The sequence below is a fragment of the Panulirus ornatus genome, chromosome 68 (assembly GCF_036320965.1).
Source record: "Panulirus ornatus isolate Po-2019 chromosome 68, ASM3632096v1, whole genome shotgun sequence".
Classification (NCBI taxonomy): domain Eukaryota; kingdom Metazoa; phylum Arthropoda; class Malacostraca; order Decapoda; family Palinuridae; genus Panulirus; species Panulirus ornatus.
The window spans coordinates 10,997,827-11,018,503 of NC_092291.1; the positions used below are offsets into that span (position 1 = coordinate 10,997,827).

The 20,677-nt window shown below is 36.2% G+C and overlaps 1 protein-coding gene across 2 annotated transcripts; it reads left to right on the forward strand.

The window, feature by feature from the left end:
- The first annotated feature begins 4,374 nt into the window (after window positions 1–4,374).
- strat (RAB interacting factor STRAT) lies at window positions 4,375–19,424 on the forward strand. Of its 2 annotated transcripts, XM_071659783.1 has the most exons (3): window positions 4,375–4,489; window positions 16,265–16,443; window positions 16,635–19,424. In XM_071659783.1, the coding sequence occupies exons 2-3, from the start codon at window positions 16,273–16,275 to the stop codon at window positions 16,809–16,811; spliced, it is 348 nt and encodes a 115-aa protein (XP_071515884.1). In that variant the 5' UTR covers window positions 4,375–4,489; window positions 16,265–16,272; the 3' UTR covers window positions 16,812–19,424. The 2 variants fall into 2 exon arrangements, with proteins under 2 accessions (XP_071515884.1, XP_071515883.1); XM_071659782.1 differs by lacking the exons at window positions 16,265–16,443; window positions 16,635–19,424 and adding an exon at window positions 7,122–9,867.
- The last annotated feature ends 1,253 nt before the right edge of the window (window positions 19,425–20,677 follow it).

The following is a 20,677-nucleotide window of genomic DNA, read 5'->3' on the forward strand; positions in this document are numbered from 1 at the left end:
AAGGATAGGATGATCTTTGAAGCGAGAACTTCTTTGTTTGCTGATGAAACAGTCTCGTATACGTTGAGTAAAAATCTTAAAATAAGCACCCCTTTTCTCGACCTGCCCCATAGGAGAGGAACAGCAATTGGGTTGGGTGAGTCGTCTGTCTTAACCAAGACTTGGCAACGACCCCTATGGATGGATCCCCAGGTCGCAATGCTAATGTTGGAGTGTGTGTGTAAAAATGACAGTAAATGGAAACTTATGGACATAACTGCAGCCAAAGGCTGAAAATATGCGGAAAATACGTACAGGAAACAGGGTGGGGTATGAGGTGATGGAAGGTAAACAGAGAGAGAGTCTTTACAAAAATGTTCAGATCGAGGTAAATATTTGATAGTCTAATCAATAATGTATTTCGCAGGGGTTGGAATGGGGTTCTTGCAGCGGTTTGTACGAGCTCGCGTGGGCTCGATGCTGTTGGAGTGCCGAGCAACAGATGAGATACGGAATGTTGGAGGTGACTTAAAGCTTCTTCCAGACCTGCTGGATGATACCCAGGTCAAGGTTCGAGAGATTCGGGAGGGTCAGTGTGTTTAGTTAGTACCTTTCGTGTAGTGGAAGACGGGAAAGACCAGGCGTGGATATAAGAGTTTGAGCTGAAGGATGTTCCTGTGTTCAAGTGTAGGACTTCTAAGAGTCTTGACTCGACAAAGAATGCAAAGAGGACAGATTGAAGATCAATTGATAATTGTGCTGAGGTGTTCCTTCCAGACTTCCAACTCTACCATGAGGCTTAGGGAAATGAACCTTTAAGCGGGTGGGACCTATAATGAACATGCTAAGATTATATTTGGACTTTAATTAAGAATGCCATCTTTATTCGTCTGTGGTAATACTACCATTCTATACTCTGAGTGTTAAGAGAAAACTGTTCCCCCTTCCCCATTTACCGAGATATTCTGTGAACGTATTTTCATATTTCTACATGCTTTTCACATCGGTTTACCTGATGAAACATGATCTTATATTAGTGACTATTTCGCATATCTCCATTTCATCATCAATCTTGTCCATATCTAGCTCCAATTTCGATAGCAAGCATTTTATTAATGAAAGTTAATATCTAGAAAATTTTCTGTACTTTTGATGTAGCTAAATCTGATAGTCACCTTATAAATAGCTATTTCCCCTTCCCAATCACTGAGATTTTATCTGCATATATTTTTGTTGTATTTCTAAAGGATTTCCACAGCGTTTACTTAAACACAATCTTATACCTCTGATTTTTTCGCATATCTATATAATTCATTTCATCATCATTTTCTTTTTTCATATTCATTTCCAACTTCGACAGGAAGCATTATATTCACGCAGGTTAATATCTAAAATATTCTCGATACTTTCTATGCTAAATCTGATGGTCACTTCACGGACCTGGTAACACTGGTCTGGACAGGTGGGCGTTCGTAAATAATTGCGTAATCTACACCAAATGTCAGACAACAGGTGTGCGTTGATGCAGCTTCCCCTTTGCATTCACCATGCGTATATCCCAGACAATCTTTTTATAGAAGAAAATATATGTACAGATGTTACTCACCAAATATTTGTGGGGGTCAGCATTACACATGCAACGAGCTAAGCAGTTTTATGCATAATGCACCAGAAATCTCATGATTTAAGGTTACGTAATGCAATAAAATTTAGTTATCTTTATATTGTTGGTCTACATTTCGTTTCAGTAACACAAACGGACGATTGCCGTTATTTTGTCTTCGTTGTATGTCAAGAGTCATATACTTTTTGTCCTATAACTAGTTTTTCAGTCAGGCCGGTGAGTGAGGGAAGGGGGAGGGGTGAGGGAGACGCCACACCAGGATCCGGGCATCAAGTTTGTTTTTTCAGATTCCGCTTAATCCCATTTTAGAATGTATAGCGAAAATCCTCAACCCCATTTCGCCATAGACACATAATGCAAAAGAGAATTTAGGGTTTGTTTATAAACTCGTTGTCCGTCTTAGCTATAAGTTCTTCCAATAGAAAAATAAAGAAAAAGAGAAGGTCCCTGAGGATATACCCTGGTTCAGTCCACTAACATGTTCCCATATACCGCATTGTTCCAGTATACACTGTCCTCTGCAGGTTCCGGCCCTGAGCCTCAAAGCCTTTTTCACACCTTTTATCTTCAGTTCGGTCACCCCTTTCTAATTGTTCCCACCACTTTCTGACATAAACCCTCTTTGTAATCTCTTGATTAATTCTCTCCATATGTCCAACCAATTCCAGCACACCATCTTCAGCTCTCGCACCATGCTTTTCTTAATGCCACACCTCTCTCTTACCCTATCATTTCTTTCTTGAATCAACCTCCTTACACCATGTATCGTCCTCAAACATTTCATTTCGAACACATTCAACCACTTCCGCACGACAATCATACTCATTTTCGTCCTTCTCTTTCCACGTATTCCTCAATGCTTCCAAGACCTTTGTTTACTCACCTACGCTATGACTCACCTGTTTCCATGAGTCCATTTGATACCATGTCCATTCACCGGTATACAAAATATTCTACTTCCTCAAGGCTTCCTCTATTCAAACACATACTCTTGTTCACCTGTGTGTCTCCATTGCCAAACCGAATAACCTTGCTATTATTCACATTTCCTCATAACTCTTTTTAAGCATAGAAACCAACTTCTGCAGTTTCCCAAACGAGTCTACGAACCTTTCCCTTACCAACCCATCCGGGAACAAAGCAAGCAACATGATGACATCATCATACACCCCTGTGGCAGACACCTTCACTTGGAACATCCACATTCCTCTCTATCCGCCCGTAATTGCACTTACATTATTGATAAAAACTTCTAACTGCCTCTGGCAGCTTTCCTCCCACACCATATATTCGTAACATCTTTCACAGAGCATGTCTATCAGCCGAGTCATACGTTTAACCAGATCCATAAACGCAATATACAAATTCATTCGTGTGTTAACAATGTAGAGCAGAAAAGTTTATCTGCGGCAAAATGGAAAATAACCGAATTAAAAAATAAAGCATTATCATTATAGTGTTCGTGTTGGACAAGAATCAAGTGCTCTATTCCTGGATATGCAAGACTTCAGCCATCCTAATGATTGGATCACTAAGAAAATTGCCTTATTTAATTGCAGATAGAAATATCATAGAGTCTAGCATCATTAAATACAATTTTGATAATAATAACATCAGTATATATATATATATATATATATATATATATATATATATATATATATATATATATATATATATATATATATATATATATATATATATATATATATGTATATATTTGAGGTATACATATAACATGTATATATTTGATACTTTCATTATCTAAAGAAATGTAAACAAGTTAAAGTTTACGTGATAATCCATAACCCGATCCCTTGCCTTTGATCGCTGACCCTTGCCTTTGGTGGTCATACTCGACCTTCCTGCCTAACGAGTTCATGCACCTTACGTGTCATATACACATATATTTCAGTTAAACTTACAGTTGTTCATTGTCAATGGATCCCTTTAGACGTGAAGTATCACGAAAGCACTCGAATGTTCGTGTTTCATATTTCTTGTGGCTACCAACATGTTCCTGTATCATGTGTTCTCTTGCACCAATTTCCACAACCGGACTTTGTCGCATAAAATTCACAGAAGTCGCTAATGGCGAGAACTTTATCGCACGTTCGTCCTGACACATGAAATAAAACTAACCTAACCACCATGTTGCTATCGAGGAGAATGTGTGGGTTACACGCATTAAATAACCGGTAGAACCGATATAAATGAACCTCAAGCTCTGGAAAATGAAACTGAAAGTTTATTCATCGTTTATTGCCCTCATTATTGTCATTGTTATGATTACCATTTAATCAACAGATCTGGCAAGTGCATTATCTATGGGATTGAGGTAATAGAATCCAAGCCATTTGATTTTTTTGGTAATAAAGGTTACCATTGTACTTGCTAGAAGTCTTTTAAGGTAACTTGTGGAGAATAGATTCATGGGACATTTGAGAGACATATGATTGTTATAATGAAAGATTACTTCGATTTCCTTCGAAATACTGATTGCTTCACCAAACCAATTTTTGACATTTTTAAAAAAATTATTGAACTCCCTCGTGCTGCTCATTGTCATCAGTGATTATGTTAAATAAAACTTCGCTGTGATTGAGTTTAAGTCGTGCACCTTTGCCATGTTCATAAATGTCCACTTGGTCTATAATTCCTGTTCATTTCATATTCTAAGAATCAAATTTATTGAGTAAATATTTACATACAAGATACTTGTACCATAAAGTAAACATTTATAGTTGTAGTCGTTATCACTGTCGAGATTTCTTTGTTGTTATTGGCCAGGCAAGACACGGACTCTGATTGGTGGATCATCAGCTCCCCAGCTTGCTGTTCAGGAATTTGTGGATTATGTGGATTGGCATCTTCACTGACTGGCAAGTGCGTACATTTCCTTAGATTCAGTGTTTTACAGACATAAGTTGAGTCACTCAGAGATCATGACTGTAATAATATGAATAATAATAGTACGTTTCCCATTATGATTACTGACACATGCTACTGTAGTTAGGAAAGTACTCTGACCGAAGCCTCTCTGGATGCTGGTTGGGTGATACATGTGATTTGTTCTCAGTGTAGGGTACTTCACTATGTATGAAGAATTAGACTGGCGGTATTTCATGTTTGTTACACTTAATCAGTTTACCATCACGACAAAGGTATTTATAATTCGCGTATTCAACTATTGGAAACCATCTGCTTTTTTAGTAAAATTAAAAGTGTGGATCAGGGTATCTTTTTGAATTTCAGTTTACCCTGTCATCGTTATTTCAGGTCAAATCGAGACTAAGTCAGTTTCATTAAACTCCAAACACTAATAAGAGTTCACATCGTGATGTACAGATTACATTAAAAAACTATGACTACCAGAATCGTTGAAGCAGAGGGAAATTTGGGATGAAAATATGCACAGTGGCTTGTAATACATCAGTATCAAAACCTAACCTACTGTTAATTGACACAAGTTGATCTAAAAGTATCATAAACGCTAATGGTTTATAACATTGTAGTAACCAGAGCCAACCAAGTAGAGCCTAAGGTAACTCAATCTCACAAAACCGAACCAAACATAGAAGTAAATAAATGTAACCCAAAATAATGAAGAGCAAAGAATATATGACCTTACACAGAGGTAAGGAAGGTTAAGGTAAGGAAACCCAAAGTATGATTAAGGAAAACTATACAAGGCTAACCAAAATGTAGTGATGACTTAGGCATAATGAATGAAACAACCCTACACTTTCCTTATTTTATACTGGAGGGTATGATTCAGCAGCCAGAGAAAAATGAAAGCACTGTGATTTTGAAGATCTTAATCCTTAAGGAAAGTAATTGAAGCACCTACCTATTTCATTCCCTACCATTTGCCATATTATCCTTTTTGAAGTTTTCCAATAATTAGGAAATGAATGGATATTTCTTTATTTCCAAGTAATGTAAATGAAATTAGATGACCCATTTTGATCCCTTTACTCAAATCAGCTTGTAGGCTTACATCTAATCATAGGCAAAGATTATCTTTCAAATAATTATTGCTTAATGAGTAAATTTAATTTGACAATGTTTCTTGTTCATGATATTTGAGGTATGTCCCTCCAGTATTTTGTTTTAACACTAAATATATTACTTTTATAGTATTTTACACACATGACAATGGGCTTGCTGTTGATCATAGCATAATCCACTTAGATATGAGTCATGTTGGTAAATCTAATATTTAACCTGTAACTGATATTTCCTTTTGATTTATACCCATATGTGAAAAACAAAATTTCCTTGCCGAAAATTGTCTATGTAATTTTTGATTAAAAAAGTATCAAAAGAAGTAGTATACTCTTCTTTATGTTTGTGTGTGAAGATGTTAAGGGGGATGGGGAGGGCCTCTGCAGATGGCATGAATACTTCTTATCTGTGTAAGATAATTATGGTTCTTTCCAAGCTTTATGGCATTCTGTATGCACCTTATGACATCATACAGCTTATGATTTCACCCTACATATACTAATCTATGTATTTCACATATCCGATGTATTTTCAAATAATGTTTTTTAATGTGTCAATGTTAGTGATTGATTTGAAAAATAATCATTCTATACCAAAATCATTAACACTTATACCCTAGAAATTCTTTCTTTTATTCTAAAAATAACTACAACTACACTGAGTGTTGACATCTGGCTTCCCTTTAATATGACACATATACAGTCATATTCTTTGTGTGATTTGAAGTGTGATATTTATTCCAGATATGGCAATATGCTGCTTGTGACATTGGTGGATAATTGCTGGAAGCAAACATCAGCTTGGGTTTTAAACAGAGTTTGGAAGCTAAAATATGTCATGTTATGACAGGAGCAGGGCCATAAGGTTTGTTACAAGACAGTGGGAGTAGCTTAAGGATTAATGATGCATCCTGTTTTGCATTGTTTGATGGGAGCAGTTACAGAAGTATGGATGAATTTCAGTAATCTTCCTCTTGCTAAATGTTATAAGAGAATTGAGATATTCGGTTTGTTGGGACAGTTTGAAGGAAGTAGTTTTATATATCTGCCATATCACAGAAGTGCCTTTTATTTTGAGATATACTTCACTGAATAATTTGATATATTCTTGGAAGTTTTGAGTGTAGACAGACAGTCAAACAGAGTGGAAGCAGAAGAGGTTTGAATTTATATGAGATTTTTCATTAGGGAAGAGGCTGATATGTGGAAAAATGAGGAAATCAGGACAGTCATTCATTAAGGGAAGGGGAACTTCAATGGAATGAAGATGTAGAAAGAAAATATAAGAGAGGTCAGTAGAGTGAGAAATACATGAATAGGTGCAGTAAGGAACAAGAATAGATTAGAAGGAAATAGAAAGTATGCGATATGGCGAAAAGGGTGTAGATAGGAGGGAATGTATGGTATCATGAGAATCATCTTTTAAAGGAGATTCTGTATGATGAAGAACATAAGACCAAATTGTATATTTATAATATGTCTGAAATACTCTATCTTGTTGACCATTACAGGGCTTGGATACCAGAAAGGACTGAAGACTGCTGTCAAACCATGTGCTGACTTATGAACTGTAAACATAATAATGTTCTGATGTAAAATGTGAGCCAAAAAGGACTTTGAGATATACTCGTTAATTTGAGAAAAAACACAAAATAGATTGGACGTAACAGAGGAGGTAAGGTTGACACAATGAGTGAGTGGTCTCCTATTGCTTATGAGTATGACCCTCTTAAGGCAGGCAGTATAGATGGGACAGATACAGAACCTCATGATAGGGCAGTATGGAGGGCAATGAATGCTCACTATAAACCTTCTGACATACAGTCCAAACCAGAACACACATTATTTGTTGGTCGTTTACCTTATCATTTGAAGGAAGAACAGTTATATGAAAAATTCTCTCAATTTGGTATAGTTGAAAACATCCACTTGATAAGAGATATTGTTACAGGCCAAAGTCGAGGTTATGGTTTTGTAGTATTTCGGCATGAACATGATGCAAGACTGGCTTATCAAGAATGTGATAATTTAGAAATTGAAGGTAGCCCAGTAATCATTGACTGGGAGGTAGGGCACAGGATGAAGGGGTGGATCCCAAGGAGATTAGGGGGAGGATGGGGTGGTAGAAAAGAGGCAGGGCAACTGAGATTTGGCTGCAAAGATCGTCCATGGAGGAAACCCATAATCATTCATAATAAGCACCACTCACGAAATACAAGTTCAAGAGAAGGGTACCGTGATGCTGGTAGCTCAGTAAACAGAAGATACAACGACAGTCACAGACCATATAAAGCAAAGGAAAATAAAAATTACCAACTTCAACTATGTCATGAAGGCAACCAGGAAAGAATTAAACAGTATGATCACAGAAGAGGCAGAAGTATTGAAAGGAATGGTGATGACTCAAGGCAGAGAGGATACCACCATGGAAGACATTCTTCTTACTGCTTGGCAAGTGCGAGGCATGAAGATATGAAACGATATGCAGTCACAGAAAAATAGTAACCACAAATGAAATGTATCTTGAGGATAAGGATTTGGAACTTCTTCAAGATTTAGTGATTGTAATTTCATCCAAGAATTCATTGTTAATTAACAATTACATAACATTTTATTTGTATGATTCCATGCATATCACTTATGACCCCAGACTTCTACTTTTCTCTCTACTATTCAGTTAGCTAGTGTTTACTCTTATTAGCTGGTGCTTACTCTTATCAGTCTCCCTACATGCCCCATTCATCTCAGGAACAGAATGCTGCTCACTCACAGTTACTTTTTCCTCTTCCTTTGGGAGTTAACTAACACTGTTGAAGCCATTTTCACTTCTTAGAAAAAAAAAAAAAAGATACCTGAAAGGATAAGTTGATATATCAATGTTGTGCATATGGGATTTTAGGCAAAGTTACTTCTTAGATAAGCAAAGTGGTGAACCCCAACCATTTTTTACATACTCTGTAAAAGCACAGAAAAGCAGTGTTTAAAGGAGGTATTTCTTTAGAGGTCTCAAAATTAGAATCCTCTTGAAAGAATAGAACTGTGCATGAGTAAGAAGTGATGTTGAAGAGTATTCAGGTAGAGACAAAGAATGTAAGGCTACTGTGTGAATATTGAGTTGAAATATGAGTATTTAAGAAATGAATTGCTAGGATAGTACTGCAAAACCCTTCATAATAAAATGAGTATGTAGGAAAGTTTATTGGAAGGAGTGCTACAGTGTAGTGTTATATATTCAGTTATAATACTGATGTGTAATGAAGGAATAGTATATATAAAAAAAGTAGAGGTTTGCTACTGAGAGTTCAAGTAGTCACTTATGATCTTTTTTTATAAAGTTAACTGAATAAATTGAAGAAGGATGTACTGAGTAAAGGGTAAGTTAGCCAGTTTCCGAAAACATGGTTAAGATGGTTTGGGCATTCTAAAGAATGGCTGTGAATAAAAAAGATTTCAGTGGGCAGAGGCAAGGGCAACACAGGCTTGAGGAACAAAGTAAGAGAGTAAACTTCCAAAAAGTTAAGGATAGAAGAGTTTGTTTAGATTTATAGCAGCTGTGATGACTTGAGTACTATCAAGAGTGTACAAATATACTCTTTTTTCAAGTGATCATCATACACTAAAATTCACATTTAACTCAGAAATACACGTGTCAGTTCTGCTAATAAGTAAAGCAGTTAATTTTCCAAAAGAAGGAACAGAGGGGGCCAGGTGAGGATATTCCAAAAAAGGCCCAGTCCTCTGTTCTTAACGCTACCTCGCTAATGCGGGAAATGGCAAATAGTTTAAAAGAAAGAAAAAAGAAGTTTATGTATATTAGTTAAGGCATACAGGGTGACATATGATTTCCTAATGTTTATTGTTATGCATTACATTGTTGATAATAAATGCTCCTACTCCTGTGCTGGGTTTACAAAAAGATTTTTGGATGTACGTTTTTTTTTAACATTTTAATTAACATTTATGAAACTTGTGGGTGCATGGGACCAGTTGCAGGAATTGGTTTTCAAGTTCATAAGTCAGCTGAAAATATTTTTCTGATGCCACAAAATTAATTTGTTTTTCCCTACAAATGTTCAAATAATGCTAATTTTGGTTATACCACAATAGATTGCAACTTGTACTTTTATAATCAATGTTAGTAGATATAGTCAAAGAGGTGAAACATTGTTATATTAATGATATTATACTACTTTGTTAGTAGAATGTAAAAACACAATAAATGATACCAAATTAGTTTTTAATAAAGATTAATGATGATGACAAATTTCATTAACATATTTAGGTTTTTCAGTCTCTGGCTTAATGTTGGGCTACTTAATTTAATAATTTATAGTTATTGTTATTATATTGTTATTTATGACACTTAGAGGGATGTGAACAAGAATGGCAAACAAATATGAAAATTATTATAAAGTTGGGGACACAACTGTATTTGTTTGCACATCATAATTAAAACGACATTTTGGACCTTATATGCTCTTGTCTGTGTTTAACGTCAGGTTTTGCACTGGTACTGAAGCTGGAATAAATCCCATTATTGCTCTTCCTCGGTTATAGAAATTACTTAATTTTTGTTAGGGCCATTAATGTATCTGCCTGCATATAATAATTAGAACTTGACATCAAGAAATGTGTATGCTCATGTGTGTTTTGATTCTGGATTTGAACTGGTTCTGAAGCTGGAATAAATCCTTTTGCCATTACAAGGTTGTAGAAAGTACTTTACTTTGGTTGATGAAATGTTTAAAACTGTTGTATTAAATATATGTAAAGTAGATAAGATATGTTTAACTTTAAAAGGAATTTCCAGTGAACTGAAAGCTAGTTAGAAAAAATACTGAAGGCCTGATGTAAGTTTGTAATCACATAGTTTACACAAAATATGTTTCTATAGTCACTATATTATTTCCCATATTCAAAGCATTGTGGTTCATACAGAAACTGATCCAAGTACATTTAATACTGTGAATCTGCCTATTTTTAAAATTTGCACCTGTTGAACATAATTATCTTGCTCTATTCCTCCACCACATATATGGCCTTCACCATCTGTACCCTTTCACTTCACATGAAATAGTTATCATCTCAGTCTTAGCATATGATAGGTCTGTTTTATTTCCAACAATTTATTATTTACACTATCAATGACAGATCTGATTATGCTGCATTTTATTTAAACTTATCTTATTTTCTCTCTACTAATGAACCATCCTTTTATAAAAAAACGAAAATATCACTCATTTAACATTCTTATATCTCTTTGTTTACATAATATGTGTTTAACTGTTTCAAAGTCTTAAAATACCATCATGCTAACCTTTTCTCCCTCTTCTGCTTCTCTTGGTGATTTATAAGTTTCTGCATTTTCAGATTTAGAACTGCAGACTCAATGTTAGTGAAATATGTAAATTTGTTATCCTTCTCCATCTTTTCTTTTAGCTCTGTTTTACATTGTAACATCTTAGTTTCTTTTGTTACTGGTTTTCCAAATTTAATAACGCATCAAAGAGTACTGGTAGTGAAAATATATGAGGCAGATTATTTGTGTGCTATGCTAAGAAAGTGGCAATAAGCAAATGTGATATAAACAGAATTTCCTTTATTCTATTTTTTATTTTTATTATGGTAGCTGAGACAGCACGGGAATTGAATGCCATATTTTCCAAAAGAAGGAACAGAGAAGGGGGCCAGGTGAGGATATTCCCTCAAAGGCCTAGCTCTCTGTTCTTAATGCTACCTCGCTAATGCGGGAAATGGCGAACAGTATGAAAGAAAAGAAAAAGATGTGCTGGAAATGAGATGTTTGAGGACATTATGTGGTGTGAGGGGGTTTGATCGAGTAAGTAATGTAAGGGTAAGAGAGATGTGTGGAAATAAAAAGAGCGTGGTTAAGAGAGCAGAAGAGGGTGTTTTGAAATGGTTTGGGCACATGGAGAGAATGAGTGAGGAAAGATTGACCAAGAGGATATATGTGTCGGAGGTGGAGGGAACGAGGAGAAGTGGGAGACCAAATTGGAGGTGGAAAGATGGAGTGAAAAAGATTTTGTGTGATCGGGGCCTGAACATGCAGGAGGATGAAAGGAGGGCAAGGAATAGAGTGAATTGGATCGATGTGGTATACCGGGGTTGACGTGCTGTCAGTGGATTGAATCAGGGCATGTGAAGCATCTGGGGTAAACCATGAAAGCTGTGTAGGTATGTATATTTGCGTGTGTGGACGTATGTATATACATGTGTATGGGGGTGGGTTGGGCCATTTCTTTCGTCTGTTTCCTTGCGCTATATATATATGTATATATATATATATATATATATACATATATGGTAAGGTTATTTAATGTATGTATGACTCATGGTGAGGTGCCTGAGGATTGGTGGAATGCGTGCATAGTGCCATTGTACAAAGGCAAAGGGGATAAGAGTGAGTGCTCAAATTACAGAGGTATAAGTTTGTTGAGTATTCCTGGCAAATTATATGGGAGGGTATTGATTGAGAGGGTGAAAGCATGTACAGAGCATCAGACTGGGGAAGAGCAGTGTGGTTTCAGAAGTGGTAGAGGATGTGTGGATCAGGTGTTTGCTTTGAAGAATGTATGTGAGAAATACATAGAAAAGCAAATGGATTTGTATGTAGCATTTATGGATCTGGAGAAGGCATATGATAGAGTTGATAGAGATGCTCTGTGGAAGGTATTAAGAATATATGGTGTGGGAGGCAAGTTGTTAGAAGCAGTGAAAAGTTTTTATCGAGGATGTAAGGCATGTGTACGTGTAGGAAGAGAGGAAAGTGATTGGTTCTCAGTGAATGTAGGTTTGCGGCAGGGGTGTGTGATGTCTCCATGGTTGTTTAATTTGTTTATGGATGGGGTTGTTAGGGAGGTGAATGCAAGAGTTTTGGAAAGAGGGGCAAGTATGAAGTCTGTTGGGGATGAGAGAGCTTGGAAAGTGAGTCAGTTGTTGTTCGCTGATGATACAGCGCTGGTGGCTGATTCATGTGAGAAACTGCAGAAGCTGGTGACTGAGTTTGGTAAAGTGTGTGAAAGAAGAAAGTTAGGAGTAAATGTGAATAAGAGCAAGGTTATTAGGTACAGTAGGGTTGAGGGTCAAGTCAATTGGGAGGTGAGTTTGAATGGAGAAAAACTGGAGGAAGTGAAGTGTTTTAGATATCTGGGAGTGGATCTGGCAGCGGATGGAAACATGGAAGCGGAAGTGGATCATAGGGTGGGGGAGGGGGCGAAAATTCTGGAAGCCTTGAAGAATGTGTGGAAGTCGAGAACATTATCTCGGAAAGCAAAAATGGGTATGTTTGAAGGAATAGTGGTTCCAACAATGTTGTATGGTTGCGAGGCGTGGACTATGGATAGAGTTGTGCGCAGGAGGATGGATGTGCTGGAAATGAGATGTTTGAGGACAATGTGTGGTGTGAGGTGGTTTGATCGAGTAAGTAACGTAAGGGTAAGAGAGATGTGTGGAAATAAAAAGAGCGTGGTTGAGAGAGCAGAAGAGGGTGTTTTGAAATGGTTTGGTCACATGGAGAGAATGAGTGAGGAAAGATTGACCAAGAGGATATATGTGTCGGAGGTGGAGGGAACGAGGAGAAGAGGGAGACCAAATTGGAGGTGGAAAGATGGAGTGAAAAAGATTTTGTGTGATCGGGGCCTGAACATGCAGGAGGGTGAAAGGAGGGCAAGGAATAGAGTGAATTGGAGCGATGTGGTATACCGGGGTTGACGTGCTGTCAGTGGATTGAATCAAGGCATGTGAAGCGTCTGGGGTAAACCATGGAAAGCTGTGTATTTATGTATATTTGCGAGTGTGGACGTATGTATATACATGTGTATGGGGGTGGGTTGGGCCATTTCTTTCGTCTGTTTCCTTGCGCTACCTCGCAAACGCGGGAGACAGCGACAAAGCAAAAAAAAAAAAAAAAAAAAATATATATATATATATATATATATATATCTTTCTTTTCTTTCTTTCAAACTATTCACCATTTCCCGCATTAGCGAGGTAGCGTTAAGAACAGAGAACTGGGCCTTTAAGGGAATATCTTCACCTGGCCCCCTTCTCTATTCCTTCTTTTGGAAAATTTAAAAAAAAATAATGAGGGGGAGGATTTCCAGCCCCCCGCTCCCTCCCCTTTTAGTCGCCTTCTACGACACGCAGGGAATACGTGGGAAGTATTCTTTCTCCCTTATCCCCAGGGATAATATATATATATTTATATATATATATATATATATATATATATATATATATATATACATACATACATAAATGCCCATACACACACATATACATACATATACATATCAATATATACATACACATACTCAGACATATACATATATAGCCATGTACATATTCATACTTGCTTGCCTTCATCCATTCCTGCTGCTACCCCGCTACACAGAAAATAGCATAGATAGATAGACAGAGCCTGAACATGCAGAAGGGTAAAAGGCGTGCAAGGAATAGAGCGAATTGGAATGATGTGGTATACCGGGGTCGACATGCTGTCAATGGATTGAACCAGGGCATGTGAAGCATCTGGGGTAAACCATGGAAAGTTTTGTGGGGCCTGGATATGGAAAAGGAGCTGTGGTTTTGGTGCATTATACACAACAGCTAGAGATTGAGTGTGAACGAATGTGGCCTTTGTTGTCTTATCCTAGCATTACCTCGTGTGCATGCAGGGGGAGGGGGTTGTCATTTCATGTGTGGAGGGGTGGCGACGGGAATAAATAAAGGCAGCAAGTATGAATTATGTACATGTGTATATATGTATATGTCTGTGTAAGTTTATTTTTTCATTATACCGTGTCGCTGTCTCCCGCGTTAGCAAGTTGGCGCAAGGAAACAAATGAAAGAATGGCCCAACCCACTCACATACACACGTATATACATATACGTCTATGTGTGTGTATATATATGTATATGTTGAAATGTATAGGTATGTATATGTGTGTGTGTGGACGTGTATGTATATACATGTGTCTGTGGGTGGGTTGGGCCATTCTTTTGTCTGTTTCCTTGTGCTACCTCACTAATGCGGGAGACAGCGACAAAGTATAATAAAAAAAAGATAAGAGATAGAGAGATAGACAAATAGGTAGATAGATATACCATAACATAAGCAAATTACCCATTGTATGGACCAGCCCCTATGGGAGGATGAAAAGCTGATTTGACTGTGGACCTATTGCCATGACCAGGATCTGACCTATTTGGGCTCGACCCCAGGTGAATGCATCACAGTCAGCAACACTAACTGCGATACCATGGGGTGTATAAAAGGCACACTAACGAAGTTCAAGGAACTAAACCTATTAACACTTCATATATTGATAAGGTACTTGCTGGTTTTTTTTTTTTTTACTTGCTCTAGTGATCTGGTGATTCCCCAGTTTCTTGCATATCCAGCAAAGAGCTTTGAGACTTAACTTTCTGGTTACTTACATATATATTTGCATACATTCAAAATTTAAACAAGGCAGACTGCACTGCTGAGTTGTAATTTTCATATTATTCTCAATATGACACCTATATACATACATATAGTTCACATGTTTCTTTGTATTTGAAGCTTGAATAAAAAAAGGGGCACAGGATTGTGCTTTATCCCCAGTAACTGTCCTCTTTACCCACATTCAAACCACTCTCTGTTTTGGAGGGGTTCCCTACATTTCAAACACTAAACTAGCTTTCACAGATTGGTTTATGACATTCTTGAATCTTTAATGCTTTACAGTAACAGTACACTTTTTATCTACTGTTATCCTACTTCTACTTTACTTCTTGTATACACCTGGTGAGGCATCACTCATTCTTATTTTTTTATAGTGCAAGCAGTTGGTGACTGCTTCAAGTCTGTGATAACCAAACCAACATCCAGAATCCTTCTGCAAATGTTTCAAGTGCTGGTGTTGGGTCTTCGACACTTGGAGGTGTGGAGATAGCAACAAACTGTGCAATTATGGTTGGTTACCAAGGTGTTTCGGGAAGATAGTGCATGTGCTACCATGCTTTGAATGTGGGAAACAGCATGCACTTTACAGATAAAAAGAGATATTCAGAACACATCAGACCTAATATACTAGAAACTTGTATTTTTAGTTTTGATTACTCTTACTAAAAACTAATGTTTTCATCACATGCTATTAGTATCTTAAAAATTTGCCGGAGATTTAGATCCCATTCATCTCGCCCATTGTTGCAGTAAACAAATTTACTGTACATGAACAATGAATATAAATCTTATGTCTTCAGGTTTCTAGCATAAGCAGGCATGTTCCTGATTTCAATTTAGCTAGAAATATATTGTTATATCTTGGTTTCATATAGAATTTTTTAGAGGAGAAATCTTGGTTATGTACAGACTAAGATCAGTTGCATAATTGGCTATGTTGGCAGAAATGAGGTGGTTTTAATCCTTGGTTAAAAAGTTATTTTGTGATAAGAAAAGATAGTACTGAAACTGCATTTAGTTTTGGATTGATATGAAAACCAATTTTCATTTATATTACTGCTAAAGGCTGAAAGTTCAAAGAAAATTATGCTGTTTACTTCACAGAAGCATGCACTTTGAATTGCATCTATGTGAAACACATTAGAGGCCATTTATATTATTGCATCCGGATAATTTTTTTTCCAGTTTGCAGTATGGCAGATGCCAGTAGTTTAGTGAGTGAGGGCCAGAACAGCTGTATGGTGAAATGTGTACACTGTGATTCTAGAGTTCTGTCCCCACACTCAGCTACATTCCTTAGCAAATCTCACCCACTGCCTACACCCACGCAACCAAAGGATCAACCATCTCCAAATACTGAAGATGTGAGGACCACTAAAAATATTTCTCTTCATATTGGTTGTATAAGAATTTGTTTAGGGTAATCACTTTTGAAGTTTTTGTTATATGTATCATTACCCTTCTCATAATCTTAAAGAAATTCCTCTGAAATTTCTTCCTCTAAGTTGTTTACATGAAATATAGTTCATTTACATATATTTTTATCTCCCTTTAGCTCAGCGAGTGGTGGGTAGTAGATGACATGTTTACATTTGACAACATTGGATTTTCTCATACGGTTGGCAGCACGAAATATTTGGTGTGTGCAGACTGTGAACAAGGACCTGTGGGCTGGCATGACAACACTACCAAGAAGAGTTATGTAGCACTAGCAAGGGTAAAGCATACATAGCAGAATTACTTGCTTTATGTTGTACTTTTCCCCAAAGAAGCATAGAATATAATTTTCTTATTAACACAATGAAAAAATTCAGTGATAATGGTACTGTTCATAAGATATTCTCATGAGATCAGTTTGAACACAGTGAAAGTGTTGATTATACTTAGTTATTTGAAATGAATATTTTTTGTCACAAGTTCTAAACATGAATTAATGTAACAAGAGTAGCTTGTGCTTTGGAAGATTTCCAGCTGTATGCCATCTTCAGAAGATGGTAAGTTTTTGTGGTATTGCAGCTTTTGTAGCTCATAGGAGTTATTCCTTAGGAGTTTAATGAGACTATCACTTGGGTTTATCTTTTGTACTGGGTAAGATTCTGCTCAACAATATTTATCATTGTCTAAAGCTGTTTTGGTTCGGGGGAACAAACTATTTTGCTGGGAATTTGCTTTTTTTACTCTTTAGGTGTATTGTGTGGAAGTGGGAAGAGAATTTTTACTTAAATGATTTTTATGCATGTAAGTGACTCAGATGCAGGGAATATGATTTTCATTCATTTTAGGATTACCTAAGCATATAGAATTTTTGTGGTAATTTAAGCGGATAGTGGTCACAAGTAAAATTATTAATTCTCAACATGATTTCTTTAAATGTGAATTTAAGATGTTCTAACTGTTAGTAAAACCAATCCTTATATGCATTAATTTCTCTCAATTATTGCGGAAGATAGCACAAGTAGAGCATATCATGTTTCCGTACTGATATGCATGTGTATGTCACAGGGACTGATATAGAGTTTTATTATTTCAAGGCTTAGAAAAAAAATTCAGTAATGTGATTTTGAGGGTAAACGAGATACACAGTAACTGACTAGATGAGATGATAAGCATATGCAATGCTACTCTCGGTGAGTATGCACAAGTGCCTGAAATACTAATCTGCATCACTGCTGTTTGGATTTTCACATGTGCTGTAGGAGAAATCAGTTATTTTGGATTTTGCTCTGACTAATTAACTCTTTTGGTGTGCAACATTTCTTTTGGCTTCCCAGTTTACAAAAGATAGCAAAATAATTTTTCTTGTGAAAAGGAGCACAAAATTATGTAGACTTTTTATGGATGAAGACAACCATTCCTAGTTTAGGAAATATATATTATTTACCAGATTGGCCAATCTTATATATATATATATATATATCGCTACCTCGCAAACGCGGGAGACAGCGACAAAGTATAATAAATATAAATAAATATATATATATATATATATATATATATATATATATATATATATATATATATATATATATATGCAAGTTACAGAAACTCATTTTGTGACTTTTCTACTTATATATATGATTAGGTGCAGAAAAAGTATCAAACTTGTTATTATCCTATGAATTAAGAGTTAAGCATTTGTAGTTTAGAAAAAGTAAGTTTTTTACCAGATTGGCCATTCCTAAAAAGGGTGCAATAAAGGCATGGCAGTGGGTGCTATGGGTGGGGTTGAGTCCCATGAAAAAGCAGATAACCACACACTGTGGTCATCACTAGTGTGTTACTGAGACCTCCAGGCAGCTCTAACTATGGCCAGCCAGTACAGCAGAAAACTCAACTTGGTGGGAAATTGTATGCACAGATTAATATTCACAGCAACTTGCTAAATAAAAGCAGATTGACGTCCATAACACTGAAAGGTTAATATTGCGTATTCTCAAAGCATAATATATTTCTTTTTTAGAATTGGGAATATAGCCCTGGCAGATGCTGTAATAGGTATGATCACAGTTTATGTCTAAAGTCCCAGGACAATCAAAATATTCAACAATGCCAGTCGCAAAAATAATCTGCAAGCTAAAGAGGGCATGTGTGTATTACAGTAGCTCATAAACTAAAGTATTGTTTACCGTACAATCCTACATGTGCAGAAAGATCTATTACTTCCATGAATGTGATCAAGATTACATCTTTAAACACTTAATGGGTGGTGGATATAGCACTGAATTGGTAAAACTTGACATTATAATCTTGCATAGGGAAGGGAATAATTACCTCTGTCCTGTACACCTGGCAGCATTTAATGAAAGGAAAGACTTTGGACAGTATACCATATTAAATGTGAAATATATATATTTTTCTTTGAAATTAAGATAAGAAAAGCTTAATTCTACTGATTTCCCATGTATCAGGAATGATAATATCCAAAATCAATCTATTTCCATGCTCAAGTCAGACTTAATTTTTGTACAACTTTGCATGTCTCTGTGTGGGAAATATGAGAATAGAAACTTGAGGTCATCCCAAGGGCATGAGGTAACCCATAAGATTATGTTTTAAACCAAATATCCTCATGAGTTTCACATAAAATGTTTTTTGTGTTTTGGATATGTGATCTGTAGAATGAAGGAATAGTAACATGACTGTGTTTGTAAGTCATCACAAACTTCTGATCAGTATAATGATTTTACTGACTTTTTTTTACTGTAAATGATGACAGCCGTCATGCAAACTCGTTTTACTGATATATGTATCCACTTTATGACATAATTTCAATGACTTTGGAATACAAAATTCAAGCATTTTGTGATAAGGTTTTAATGAAAAATATAATGATAAAAAATCAGTAGTTATGAGTAATTTTTTTCCTGAATTTAACATCAACAGTGTTTATTAGTAATACAATGGGTACTAATAATTCTGAAAACTTTTTAAAGCTTGATGTTAGTTAATTCTTTATCCAAGTTTTCTTTCTTATCGGCAGTATTTCACAGTAATGCAAGTGTGTATACTAAGTATTTTGAGAACATTTTTGTATGTAATAAAACCAGATTTTTTTTTTCTGTTAGCTGAGAGGGCATGGACAGCTGAGACCCTAATCAAGGCCATCCCATTATGTACATGTGTATATATGTATATGTCTGTGTGTGTGTATATATATGTATATGTTGAAATGTATAGGTATGTATATTTGCGTGTGTGGACGTGTATGTATGTACATGTGTATGGGGGTGGGTTGGGCCATTTCTTTAGTCTGTTTCCTTGCGCTACCTCGCAAACGCGGGAGACAGTGACAAAGCAAAATAAAATATATATATATATATATATATATATATATATATATATATATATATATATATATATATATACTATTCGCCATTTCCTGTGTTAGGGAGGTAGCATTAAGAATAGAGGATTGAATCTTTGAGGGAAATCCTCACTTGGTCCTTCTATGTTCCTTCTGGAAAATTAAACACGAGAGGGGAGGATTTCCAGCCCCCCCGCTCCCTCCCTCTTGGTTACCTTTACGACCCAAAGGAATAAGTGGGAGGTATTATTTCTCTCCTATCCCTAAGAAATATATATATATATATATATATATATATATATTCCACAAAGGCCCAGTCCTCTGTTCTTAACGCTACCTCGCTAATGCGGGAAATGGCGGATAGTTTAAAAGAAAAAAGAAAAAATATATATGTTCCCTGGGGATAGGGGAGAAAGAATACTCCCCACGTATTCCCTGCATGTCGTAGAAGGCGACTAAAAGGGGAGGGAGTGGGGGGCTGGAAATCCTCCCCTCTCGGTTTTTTTAATTTTCCAAAAGATGGAACAGAGAATTGGGCCAGGTGAGGGTATTCCCTCAAAGGCCCACTCCTCTGTTCTTAATGCTACCTCGCTAATGCGGGAAATGGCGAATAGTTTGAAAGAAAGAAATATATATATATATATATATATATATATATATATATATATATATATATACATATATATATATATATATATATATATATATGTTTTGAAATGGTTTGGGCACATGGAGAGAATGAGTGAGGAAAGATTGACCAAGAGGATATATGTGTCGGAGGTGGAGGGAACGAG

What these genes read in the sequence shown, in the direction of transcription:
- strat (XM_071659782.1), top strand. Translation starts at nt 7,300, where the DNA reads ATGAGTGAGTGGTCTCCTATTGCTTATGAGTATGACCCTCTTAAGGCA.